Source organism: Megalops cyprinoides, chromosome 14, assembly GCF_013368585.1.
Source record: "Megalops cyprinoides isolate fMegCyp1 chromosome 14, fMegCyp1.pri, whole genome shotgun sequence".
Taxonomy (NCBI): domain Eukaryota; kingdom Metazoa; phylum Chordata; class Actinopteri; order Elopiformes; family Megalopidae; genus Megalops; species Megalops cyprinoides.
Window position 1 is genome coordinate 12,249,701 of NC_050596.1, and position 12,850 is coordinate 12,262,550.

At 42.8% G+C, this 12,850-nt stretch overlaps 1 protein-coding gene across 1 annotated transcript; it reads right to left on the bottom strand.

Moving 5' to 3' along the window:
- Window positions 1-1,914: 1,914 nt before the first annotated feature.
- Window positions 1,915-12,469, bottom strand: LOC118788871 (ATP synthase-coupling factor 6, mitochondrial-like). The gene is made up of 7 exons (XM_036545044.1): window positions 12,383-12,469; window positions 12,252-12,295; window positions 11,614-11,726; window positions 10,539-10,641; window positions 3,030-3,093; window positions 2,468-2,592; window positions 1,915-2,031 (listed from the first exon to the last, which is right to left on the bottom strand). Exons 3-7 carry the CDS (start codon window positions 11,656-11,658, stop codon window positions 2,000-2,002), a joined length of 369 nt encoding a protein of 122 aa, XP_036400937.1. The 5' UTR covers window positions 11,659-11,726; window positions 12,252-12,295; window positions 12,383-12,469; the 3' UTR covers window positions 1,915-1,999.
- Between the last annotated feature and the right edge of the window lie 381 nt (window positions 12,470-12,850).

Below are 12,850 nucleotides of genomic sequence, written 5' to 3' on the forward strand. Positions count from 1 at the left end.
GCTGTTGTACAGTATATTAACTTTAACAGTATCTCTTATGACAGGTGGAAAATCATTGATAGAAGCACCAGAAAAACACACGTGTGTAATTGCTGTATATTCAAATCCAGCAAACCCTAAAGCTGCTGCTTCTAGCTTCACTGCCACAGCTGCCACCTGCCGTGCTAGAACCACCTGTATTAGCCTCCTTGTGGTGGGGGGGAGATAACAAGATGTCATCAACATCAGCTTTTCCTCTTCTTTCTCAGAAGGTAAGGGCTCCCAATTCATCATCCTCAGCAAACCAGCAGAGTACAGCACACACATCCATCCACTCACACAGTACGTCACACACCTCACCCTACGCTCTCATGAGACAAGGGACAGCTGGTCCAGTGGAGGGTAGAGGTATCAGGCATGCCAGACACAAGGCACTGCCACCTAAGACTGGCACTGGCACCAAGATGGATGGGATAGAGACAGAGGAAGTTGGAGAGAAGGGGAGATTGCCTTGCTGACTTGCCCGAGAAGCATGTTTGAAGGCTATGCCCCATTTTGAGGAAATGCTGCAGGCAAGTCAGCAGCACAGAGCTTTCCATGAGCAGTTCTTGCTGGCATAACTGTATTGAAGGAAAAAAGGACTTATTGCGTATTAAGAGAGAGAGATGGGAATAGTGTTGACAGGCTCTCTGCAGCTTTGCAAACATCACAATTTGGCTCATTAATATATATATAAAAATCAGTCTGTCTTTGACCTCATTTGGTGCCATAAAAGTAACAACTTTGAGTGAGTCCAAAGGTTTACAATACTTTTTGGGGGAAATCTGTTAAGTCTGTACCATATAAACTGATATCCCAATATACTCAGTGCCTGGGGTTTATAGAGGGTGGAATTACCATGTGATGTCAGTCCTCTGCCATGGCCTTTTGTTACCACCAAGAGCATCGAATTGCTCCCAGTGTCCCACGGACCATCTCTGAACAGCGTGTTGGTTTATATTGCCAGTGAAAATGGGCACTGGCTCAGTGTAGCTCCCATTCAATACACATAAATGATCATAGCCTTGAAGAGGTGTCATTTTTTTTGAAGTTGTTTGCTGCTGAACGAATAACTATAGCAGCTCACCTCCCCTTATTCATTAGATTTACCACAGTGTACATTGTATTACAATTATATATCAAGATATATATGTGCTGCTTTCTGGAAGGGCCACTTATCTTGTTCACATCACTTCTAAGCCATTACCCACAAGTGGTGGAATGAGATCCTTACAACTGTCATAACAGCAAGATCAGAACCCCTGTTTTTAGACGACACCTGGGCTCTCCAAACTCTGACTGCTCTCCCTCCTAACATTAATCTAATCTGGCAGTTGGAAACATACAGTTTAAGCATACAATTTGAAAGCCAGATGGAACTGCAGTGGCGAAAGCTCAGTGGTAAGGCACGTGGTGACAAACCCAGTACAATACAAACCTGGCGATTTCAAAATGGTGGTTGCAGTTTATAGTTGTACACCGCATGATACCACATGCTCACACTGTTGCATCACGTCCCACAACAGCACTACATTTCAAGGATGATACTAATGATTCTGATTCTATGCAGCCAATTCTCTTGATCTACTGAATGCATTTCTTGCAAGCCACTCAGGACAAATGTAATGCCAACGAATAAATGTAAACGTAAATTTTAAGGCATCACAGCACTCTGTGAAGGGCTGACACACATTTGAATTGTCGGGTGTCTCCTATACATAGTCTGTCGTACAAATTCATTCGGCGCACTTTATAAGAGTCCGATAAATGATAAAATGTAACATGTACAGTATATTATCACTTCTACGGTTCAATCACTGCATCTGCACCTTTCAGCAATAATATTATAACGGTTTATTAGGCAAACAGATGACTCACAGATGGAGAAAATGCTTCTGGCATTGTACCCCTTTATTAGACATCTTTTACCTAACAGTACTGACACGAAAAAAGACACGCCAAAAGTGTTGACTGATGATCTTCACTTGGGGGCGGCGTCATCGAACTTGGGCTCTGGAAAGAGAAAAGTCAGAGAGTGCTGTGTTAACGCTGAAATTAAAATTTACCATGACAGCTAGGTGTGATTATATAAACCTGCATGATATAAACCTTTTTAATGATGGATCTGTTAACAGGAAGAAGGAAGTCCACTCACTAGACTGGACAGTTTTAGCTGTTTTTGTAATTCAAACATGCCTGGGGGTCAGCTACAATTCATTCCTGCACTGTCCAAAAATGAATGAAACAACTTAGGTCTCATACCTTTAACCAATGCATCTACAAGGGTACAACCTTGACATGACAGCACGAAACAGTTAGGCAAGGCTTCATGAAGGCTCACTCTCCAACCACTAAATAACCTCCAAAAATGATCTAAAAACACTATTGGAAGAAATCCTCCGATGAAATGCCTATCCATAGCCTACTCTAGAACCCAGTTTCAACTCACCAGCGAACTTGAATTCTGGGAACTTGGTGAGGTCCCCACCACCGTACAACCGCTGAAGCTTGGTCATCTCCTCAGACAGGTTCTTCTGATACTCTGGGCCTGCATCGACCAGCCCACCTGTCGACCTGCGAGGAGGAGGAGAAATAGGGTTTTAAACAACAAGCAGCGAGGAAGATGAGTGGGAACCAGTGAAGGAAAGACGAGACTGGTTTTGTGAGTGTTTGAGAAAGGCTAAAAATACCAAAACAGTTACTCTGTGGCTTCCATCAGTCAGCGACACTAATCTCTGATCTGGACTCACCACATCACACAGAGAACCAACACACTTCTTCCATAAACTTTACAACAGCTAGTCAGAACTGGTCAGCATATTGTCGTCAAATACTGAAGGGCAACTCCTGATATATTGTACATCATAGTTTTGGGGGTGTGGGGAGGGGGGGGCTGACTGAATTATACAAGATTAAATAATGAGATTCTAGGGTGTAACAGAGAGGATAGAGGACAGTAATGGGGTGGTGGGGAGACCGAGAGAAGAGGGAGCAATGGCAGTGCAACTCACTTGCTCTTGGCGGAGTACTCGCGGATCTTGTCCAGGAAGAGTTTCTGTATCGGGTCCAGTTGAGCTGAGAGTCAAAGAAAAAATTACTCCCCATTCACTCTCAGGGTTTCAGACCACGTATCCATGTGCAGATGTTTAATACATGTGGGATGAACAAAAGCAATAAAAATCAAAAGACTCCATTTACTAAACCCTCATGCACAAACACAGTACCTGGGAGAAGATACAGTAGGTATTTACAGGGTAAAAGGATGTGGACTGGGCAAACAGACTATCAAGCTGCAGTGAGTACCCCTGCTAGGCTTCACATTCCATACAGTGCTTAAAAGAACACTTAAAAGTTAAGTGTTCAGCTCATGGCACAACTGAGTGCTGAGCTTTCTCCTTTGCTCAAAGCAGGGTTGTTCTATTTCTCAAAATGAATAATTATGCTTTCGTTACCCAGACAACACTTTGAATAGGTGGTTAAATAGGTTTTCCCTCAAGACCTCTGCATTACACACACCAACAGCATGTAAACTCAAACACACTGAGTGCATAAGTCACCGATGTAAAAAAAAAAAAAAAAGTCAGACATTTCAAGTCATCACACACCACCAAACAAGAGGGACCTCCATTGACAAAGTGAATTACTGGTAAATGACATCATGCGACTCCCAAGGTGGGAGACAGTGCTCGAGGGAGAAAGGAGAGAAAATGAGAGCAGAGTATTGGAAACCAAAGAGCCCTCCACAGATCTCAATCACTCCCAGCAGCTGTTTTTGCTGGTAGCTCCCAGCTTTGCACCTCAAACAGGGGCAAGAGACAGGTGAGCATATTCCCAGAGAAAAATACCCACCAGAGCTCGTCTTCACTGTAACCTTAAGTCTTAACTTGAACACATGTAACATCTTGTACCTTTAACCCATTACCACTATCTTCAACACGTACAAGCACTGATACAACAGTAATTATACCAAAATATATTTTGATCAGATTTTATTATAACTGGGAGTGGAGATGAGCAAGACTTTGAGACCTTTTGAAGATTCCAACGCAAACTCGCCTCCAAGATGTCATTTTTTTAGGGTCAGTGGCCATCTCAAAAGAGAGAGGCAGGAAAGTAGTAGAGGAGAGGGTCGGGGGAGGGAAAATAAAAGCACAAGTTTGGTATAAGTCTTGTCAAAATCTCCACACTGTATCGTGGGCTTGTGAGGGCAAAAGAGGTGATAGGAAGAGAAATTGGAACAGGTGGAGACAAATGAAAAGAAATGAAAGTAGGCACTGCCCAGAGTGGAGGTGATGCAAAAGATCTTGGCAAAGCAGAGCCATTCCATAGCCAAGCAGGCGTGCAGGCAGATAAGTGCAAATTACCAAAGAGGATCTTTGCAAGCATGATGATGCTGATGTTATGGAACAGATGGATGCAGTGCAAGCATGCATTATTTCACATGTTTCAGCAACTAAATATAAGTCATCAGCAGGACCCAAAGTGCCCCTGAGTGTGTGTGCATGTGTGTGGCGCTACATGGCAACAATGATGTTGAGCAGGGTTAAAGCTAAAGCAAATGTGTTATGCATAAATAAAATGACATAAAATAAAGAGGCTATGCGTAACGTAAAAAGGTATTACGCTTTTGTAATCTGGAAACTTTAATGCAACATGGAATGGACATATGGCTGGCTGTGGGGGTCCACAGAGGAAAGAGAAGGGTTAAAGGGGTGTGGTGTGTACCCTCAGGCGACTCCACGGCTTCAGCTGGGGCCTCTGCCTGAAGCTCCTCTCCTGCAGCTTCAGCCACCACAGGAGCTGGGTCTACCAGCTCCTCAGAGCTCACAGCAGGAGCAGCTTCTGCAGCTGCTTCAGCAGCCGCAGCAACTACAGCCTCAGCAGCAACCTCAGCTGCCGCTTCTGAGGCAGTTTCCGGGACAGATTCAGGGACAGCTTCTGCAGCAACTTCTGGGGCTGCTTCCACGGCAACTTCTGGGGCAGCTTCAGGTACTGCTTCCGCAGCAACTTCCGGAGCAGCTTCCACAGCAACTTCTGGGGCAGCTTCAGGGTCTGCTTCGGCGGCAACTTCCGGGGCAGCTTCAGCGGCAACTTCTGGGGCTGCTTCAGGGGCAGCTGCAGCGGCAACTTCTGGGGCTGCTTCAGGGGCAGCTGCAGCGGCAACTTCTGGGACTGCTTCAGGGACAACTTCTGCAGCAACTTCTGGAGCTGCTTCAGCGGCAACTTCTGGAGTGGCTTCAGGGGCAGCTGCAGCAACTTCTGGGGCTGCTTCTGTGGCAACTTCTGCTGCAACTTCAGGGGCAGCTGCAGCAACTTCTGGGGCTGCTTCTGTGGCAACTTCTGCTGCAACTTCAGGGGCTGCTTCTGTGGCAACTTCTGCTGCAACGTCAGGGGCTGCTTCTGTGGCAACTTCTGCTGCAACTTCAGGGGCAGCTGCAGCAACTTCTGGGGCTGCTTCTGTGGCAACTTCTGCTGCAACTTCAGGGGTGGCGGCAGCAACTTCTGGAGCAGCTTCAGCGGCAACTTCTGGAGCGGCTTCAGGCACAACTTCTGGGGCTGCTTCTGTGGCAACTTCTGCTGCAACTTCAGGGGCAGCTGCAGCAACTTCTGGGGCTGCTTCTGTGGCAACTTCTGCCACAACTTCAGGGGCAGCTGCAGCAACTTCTGGAGCAGCTTCAGCGACAACTTCTGCGGTGGCAGCAACTTCAGGGGCTGCAGGTGCTGCTTCAGCAGAGACAACGGGTTCAGCTATGGGCGCGGCAGAGTCGACAACGGGAGGAGCGGAGTCGACTATTGGAGCGGCAACGTCAGCGACGGGGGCCTCTGCTGCAGCAGGGGCTTCGGCAGCGACGGCGGCAACGACTGGCTCGGCAACAGGCACAGCAGGTTCGGCAGCGGGCGCTGCGGGCTCGGTGGCAGCGGCGGTGCCTGCTACGGTTTGCGCACCCGCTGCTTCTTTCTTGGGAAACTCCACATATGTCCGGTGTTGCATGAGCTTTTCAATATCAAAGTAGGTTTTGGCCTTGGTCTTTTCCTTCTCTAGGGCGGGGAGGAGGGGGGGGTAAGCAGACGAGATTTATTCATTTATATCATGTAGATCATTGAATTACCCATCGCGCTCGAACCGTTCGTCCCCCACGGCGATCACCCAACATCACAGGACAGACAACTCACCCGGTGGCTCCAACAGCTCACCCAGAGATCTGGAGGGCGTCCCCTGGCACAACACTGGAGCAACCTACACTTTAGTGCTTTCACCGTTAACAGGAAGACATGCCACAACATATGGCTGTGATATGAAAAATATGTGCAAATCTATTAAATAACCGTTGAAAGTATTCAAATGACATCCTTAACATTACTGGGGACTAAATGTTCTTCAGCAACAACTCTGCTGTTGTTTCTCTCAGGCCATCTCTACTAGACCTGGACCAGTTACATCACATTATAATTGGGTAATCGAGGACCTGTACACATCTAGGCTGGTAAAATGCCCCTGTGTGGGTTCCAATTTTCATCTTTTCAGATAAAACCTCTCCTTTACTAACATGCTGAAGTGCACCATGCCTTGCCTTCTCATTTTACTGGAAATCAAGAGACTATCTGCTGTTTATCTAGAAGGATCATGTGGGGGACTACAAAAGTATCTGTTTCCTGTTGGGTAGCTAAAATGCTACTGCTTAAATCAAATAAGAGTGATTAAGAGATCTGTGTTCACATGCTACAACTCTGTGGACTAAAATTACATGGACTTCCCACTGGTATAATACAAAATATTAATGGTCCCGCACCCTGTTGGTAGTACCCACTGAAACTATTTTTTGTCACCTGTTCTGTTTTTTTCTTTTGGAAACTTCAGAAACCTGCAATAGCTATGTGTAACTAGTTAGCTAGATAAATACAATAATAACTGCAGCATTCAGTTTGATCAAACTAAGCACGGTGTAGTGCTCATTAAGAGCACTTAATTAAAAATGAAGATGAAAGAAACACCCGAGTACATCTGAGGATAGTTCTCAAGCTTAGATATGCTTAGGTAACATCTGTGGCTATAGCATAAGATATTTGTACATCTCACTAACACACTAATCACTCAGTATGCAATGCCTTCAGTCACATTCAGGTACACCAAAGATACCATGAAACAGAGCAAAAATGCTGATGAGCAATTCATTTTCTACAAATAACAATTTGATAAAATTTATATGTCACAAAACATAGTCTTTCAAATTGTCTTTACTATTGCTGTCACTTTGAATGTCTTGAAAGTAAACAAAATGCAGCTCCATTGGTACTCAGCTTGCTCAGCCTTTGGTTAACATTCTGACAATATTTTCATAATATACACAATATTAAAAACTGTCATCTAGCTCTTTATTAAACCCAATATTGTAACCTGACAGCACAACAGTTAGCAAGATATTCATAAGTGCATCAAGTCTCTCCAAACACATTAATTCACTCCAAACTCAAAACTGCTAGCTAAACTACTTTAAATTATTTGTGGTAATGTTTCAACATTAACTAGCTCCCACAAACACCGGTACAGACCTGGTAGTAGCCCTCTTGTTATCTTAGCTTTAGTGAAGCCATGTACCCATCAAAGACACATTGTGTGACACCGGTCTGTAACTCTTGCTTGAAACTGAACTACACAGAGCTTCCATGTCTGTCATTCTGTGCTGTAAAGTGTATGTTTCAAAAGTGGTGAAATTTTGAGTTAAATCAAAGACTGAACCCTGGCCTCCCCCGCCATCTGGCCAAACGCAGTAGCCACAAACAATTCTAGTTTTACAATAAGTGAAAGAGACTCACTGGGACCCACCAGCCCTGCCCAATCCCCCCACCAATGAACCAGGTTAGACAAAATGTCAACTTTTTAAAGGGCATTACAACTTGGCTGAAAATTCTCACAATATATGTTGTTCATTAGCTTTGTTGTATCATTAGCTTTTAACATGGTGGAAAAATGCAATAATGGACAAAACTGGTACTCTTTAATTTCAACTTGACATTTCAGTAAGACAGAAAATGCCTACATACGTTTATTAAAACAAGGTTAAAATAAAAACTGCACCGTTTTATACAATTAGACAAAATATCACAGATGACATCACACTGGCCGAAGAATCTTGTACTGCCAATTCTTGGAGATGAACAGCATTACAGATAACCCCATTAACATCAACCCGTTTACTATCACAACCGAATGTCACATTTTTCCCAAATTCACTTGCCACACACCATTGATTGTACTCATAGTATCAACGGGAAGCCTGTTTATTGGTACCTTCAGAAAAGCAAATTAAAGCCCTTTTAATGTATAGTTTTAAAATAATGCATTTAACCAGTAAGACAATACGCACTGGAAAACAAACTAGAAACAACAAATTGCCATGTAATACTGTAACAGTTGTAAAACATGGCAATAAAACATTCAAAATGCAATTTCATTGGGTTTCAGTTAAGTTACACAACATCCAAAAGTATCCATATCCAGAAGTGAAGTACTAATTTACACCTGCCATAATGAGTTGGATTGTAAAAATGGTGATACCAGCACCAGTACACTGACTAGTATAGGGTTATATATTTCAGGAAAAGAAGCCATTTTAAAAAATGAAAGCTGCCATTTTATAAAAAGTTTCCAATTTCCACTATAAAAATACAAACATTCTAATTAGTACCATAAAGCTGACAACAATATTTCTTTGAGGCAAGTAGAAAAAACAATAACCATTCAATGCTCAAGAGACACTAACACTTCTGTTGAGTTAATACTTCGACTTCCAGGAAATTTTACTTCATTCATCCTCTTTGCATTGAAAGATCTAATCTTCAACTGCTACCACCAAAGGTGGAGGGCAGCCACTTCTTTCATTGTCTCTGTTCAAACTGCTCCTGTTGGCTACATTCAGACTGAACACTTCTGCACAGTTCTTCATCCCCTTTGGCTGAAATAAATGACGTTTTCCCAAGCTTAGTGGCATCTGTTTTCCTTGGAGTTCTGTATCCTATAATCAGTGCTCCTCTCCAAATCTTCCTTGGTTTCCCCAACTCCCAGGAATGAAGTCTACTTTAACCACAGGCGGGCCAGACTTTTGGGAGTATTCAATGCTGGGCTACTCTGAACTTTATTTTCAGTGTGATGGGGTGAAAGGCCTCCATGTGTCGATAAAGGTTTGATAGGAGTCTGGCTGGATGATGTTCTGCAGGATTCAGAAATGGAAAAAGAAAAAAAAAAAAAGCTCTTCTAGGTCTTCACATTCTCTGAAGTGACCTTAATGGCTTGTCTGGCCTTGGAGACCGTCGGAATTACATCAATCGTGTCATTCCTTCTACGCTTCCAGTGTTGTCTTCATGGATATCGTTTGACTTGTGTTTCACAATTAGCCTCCGTTTTAATGTCACACAGCAACTGCAGAAACTTCTGGAAGATCTTCAGTGGCAACCGCTGCAGTCTTGTTTGCAGTGAAGGAAATCATTGTTTCAAAAACGGCCACAGCAGTGTAAGCGAAGGCAGGTACTTGACAGTTTTTCTTTAATTGAATACATTTAATCTGGTCTTTTCCGAAAGGTACTTCAAGCCCTGTTTTGGGCTGGACAAGGTGGAAAAACTAGGACATCTTCACAGTTTAAGACCTCAGCTGATACTTAACATATCCATCTCCTTGAGGACTTCTCCCTATCAGCTCATTGCAACAGGTAAAAAAAAGATGCCTGCTTGAGTCATCTTCAATAGATGTGGAAGAAAAGATGCTACAAATTAATCAGACATTTAGGTAACTGGATGTACACACATTTGGTTTCTCCTTGCTTCTTTCCACACCCATTTTTAGGGTTATAGCGTTTCCATCCGTAAACTGCACTGGGAGGGAGGGAGATGCTCCATGGAGGCAGTGCTCAGGTGATCTGGAAAGATCTTCATAACCTCCCTGAAACTTCACAACTTCATAGCTTCCCTTCTTCTGCTTTCCTGAAACAGCAACTATGGGATTAATCATTCACTTCATTCTTCAGATCACTGCTGGGTTGTCATTCAGACCACAGAGTCCTGGGCTTGGGGGTAATATCTTCCTTTGCTTGGGTCGCATTCCAGAACTCCATAATACTGGACAGGAACACTTCTCAGCCTTCTAGAGTCTTCATTTTTAGCGTACTAGGTCAAATTGTAAGGGACGGTAAACGTGTCTTCCTCCTCTCGCTGATGGTGCAATGTTATTACTTAGAAAGCACTGACACCTGATTGGCAAAAATCTAAACACAACCCAAAGACCTACAGAGCACTTCATGTCTCTTAGCATTGGTACAAAAGGCAGAAAAATCTATTTTAGTATAACTAAATCATATAAAAATAGCTTCTTTCCCTACATAAGTAACCCAAGGTGCTTGTATCACTGTTTGCACAATCTTCCTTCGAAAATTCTCTTATCTTTACAATAAGAATATATAGCAAAAGGGTAAATCTGTAAAATAAAAGAAGAAAGCAAAATGGTTCAAATTAAAGGGCTACAACTTACTAATGCTCGTCTTTTTCGCTGGTTTCTTGGGATCTCCAGATTTGGTGCAGAGTGCAGCAGCAGGTGCCCTTCTCAAGGTGCTCCAGCTTTCCAGCTGCACACACTAAACAGAAGACCCACAGCATCCCCAAAAAACACATTAGATTCAATTTCAAAATTGCATTTGAATTTAATATCAATTTAATATGTTTTTGTATTGCCTTCACTGTATGTGTTGTGCATTGTGTAAAATATTTTTATATATCGTGTACACTGTACTGCTGTTCATCTTGCCAGGTCTCTCTTGCAAAGGAGGTTTTGAATTTAGTGACACTACTCTGGTTAAATAAAGGCGAGATGAAATAAAATATCACACACACATTGAAAGCTTGTGATGCTCTCACCTTCCCTATCTTACACATTTTGATCGTTTCTCCATTTATTTATTAATTTTTTACTAAACCAAATTAGGTCATTAAAAAAAAAAATTCATAACTAAACTTTGGAAAATATAGCCAGCAAAACCTAAACTCCATTCATATATGCGTTTTAACGCACGACTGCAAACATCTGAAAATGTGAGCATTTATGCCGCCATTCGAATACCGAAAAATAGGTGAAATGGTTGCCTTTATACTTTTGGAAGTAGCACTTTTTTTTAAGTGGCGTTAAATGAATCTTCCCTACTCCCGGTCTGAGCCGCGTGTAACCGTAATGGCCTTGCAGCTTAACGTTATCTCGGTAACTGCCCGAGTCGGCCGAAGACACCATTTAGACGAGTCGACGCATTATTCGGACAAATGTACAGCTGGCACAAATATCAAATAAAAATGATTGCACTTGTTGTGCAATATATTCTACAATACTAAGGTACCTAGCTGACAAAATATAACGGATACATTTTCGTAGTTTTGAGGATAGCAAGACAGCAGCAAGTGGATACGTTAGGCTAAGCTACTTAGCCAATACGCCGATATCTCTGTTACATGTTTGCGTGCACAGATATAAAACCCTAAGCATAGGTATAGTAGACCAAGCAAGTATGATAACAAAGAATCATATAATTTTGACAGTAACATTAATGACATTATGTTACCTTGAGGGACCCAGCTCGACCTAATCGGAGAATGGAGGCCGCCATCTTGACGCTGTTAAAACGATCCCTTCGGAAACACGAACTTAAATTCTTCGGTCCTAAGTTCCACCCCTCTTGGTACAAAGCGTAAAAGCAGGTATTATACAGTAATTTCGTAATTAAAAAAATAAATAAATAAAATAAATTATTGTAATGGGGAAATCACAGACCCGAAGAACACTAAGGCACGACTTATGTCACCTAATTTTTATCCAAATTCCAGATAAAATTAAGTGATCTTCCCCCTTTCAGCTACCATTTTGAGTACAACGGGAACCCGGTAGTAAAACAAATGATGCGCCTTCTGTAATAAACAAAGCACTTTCACTAGAAACTCTACAAATACATTTTATAGGCATACAGACAATGGGATTTTTTAATCACCAGCTGCCATAAAACAGCTGGCATTAATGGAAAACAAATATTTCGTTGTTTGACAACGTCAGATGACACAATCCACAGAAAGCTAAATTATATGCGGCTGATAGATCGAACGCAGACAGGTAGGCCGTCCACTTGTTAGCTAGCGCCAGACTTTCCTCTCCCCTTGATAATACTCTGCAACATTATGACATTGCCAGAAGTACTGTGCAAGTTACCACTTCGGAGAGGTCAGTGGATCCGCGACAGAATTGATTCACGGCTGTGGAGGAAACGCAGTCGTTAAAATAATAACAAATAGGGCTGCATACGTTGTAAATACAGCTATAAATCTTAAAATGTACATTACATTGATGAATGTCACCAATGCCGGCGCCGTGCCCTCCTGCACAGTCGGGTACAATTCCACTTCACGTTACGTAACCGCGTCCCTCACTCAGTATCAGCGACACGCCCCCTCAAGACAAGGCGGTTAAAGCCTAGGCGCATATAGCACTGCACTGCGCCGAGCAGTAACCGTAGCGTGGTAGAAATAACAGTAAAAAGTTATCATTTCATGGATGTTATGATTGACATCACTGAAAAACAATCGGCGCTGGGTTTTGCACAGAGAACAGTGATATCCTGTTGGTCAATAAGCATGTTAGCAGATTATGTTTTTCGCAAAATATTTATTATATTTATTCCACGCACATTTCGTGTTTTGTGGATGATAAAATGATTTGTTCATGATTTCACGCCACACTAAAATGCATGAATACATAGGGATAGTACAATACATCAGCGCAAAGAGAATGCGCCTCTACTACATGAAGTT

Bases quoted from the DNA above. Each gene is read 5' to 3' on its own strand.
- LOC118788871 (XM_036545044.1), bottom strand. From the start codon at position 11,658: ATGGCGGCCTCCATTCTCCGATTAGGTCGAGCTGGGTCCCTCAAG. The intron at 3,094-10,538 runs GTAAGTTGTAGC...TTTGACTCTCAG, and splicing joins AGCGAAAAAGACGAGCATTA to CTCAACTGGACCCGATACAG. The intron at 2,593-3,029 runs GTGAGTTGCACT...TCCTCCTCGCAG, and splicing joins GAGTACTCCGCCAAGAGCAA to GTCGACAGGTGGGCTGGTCG.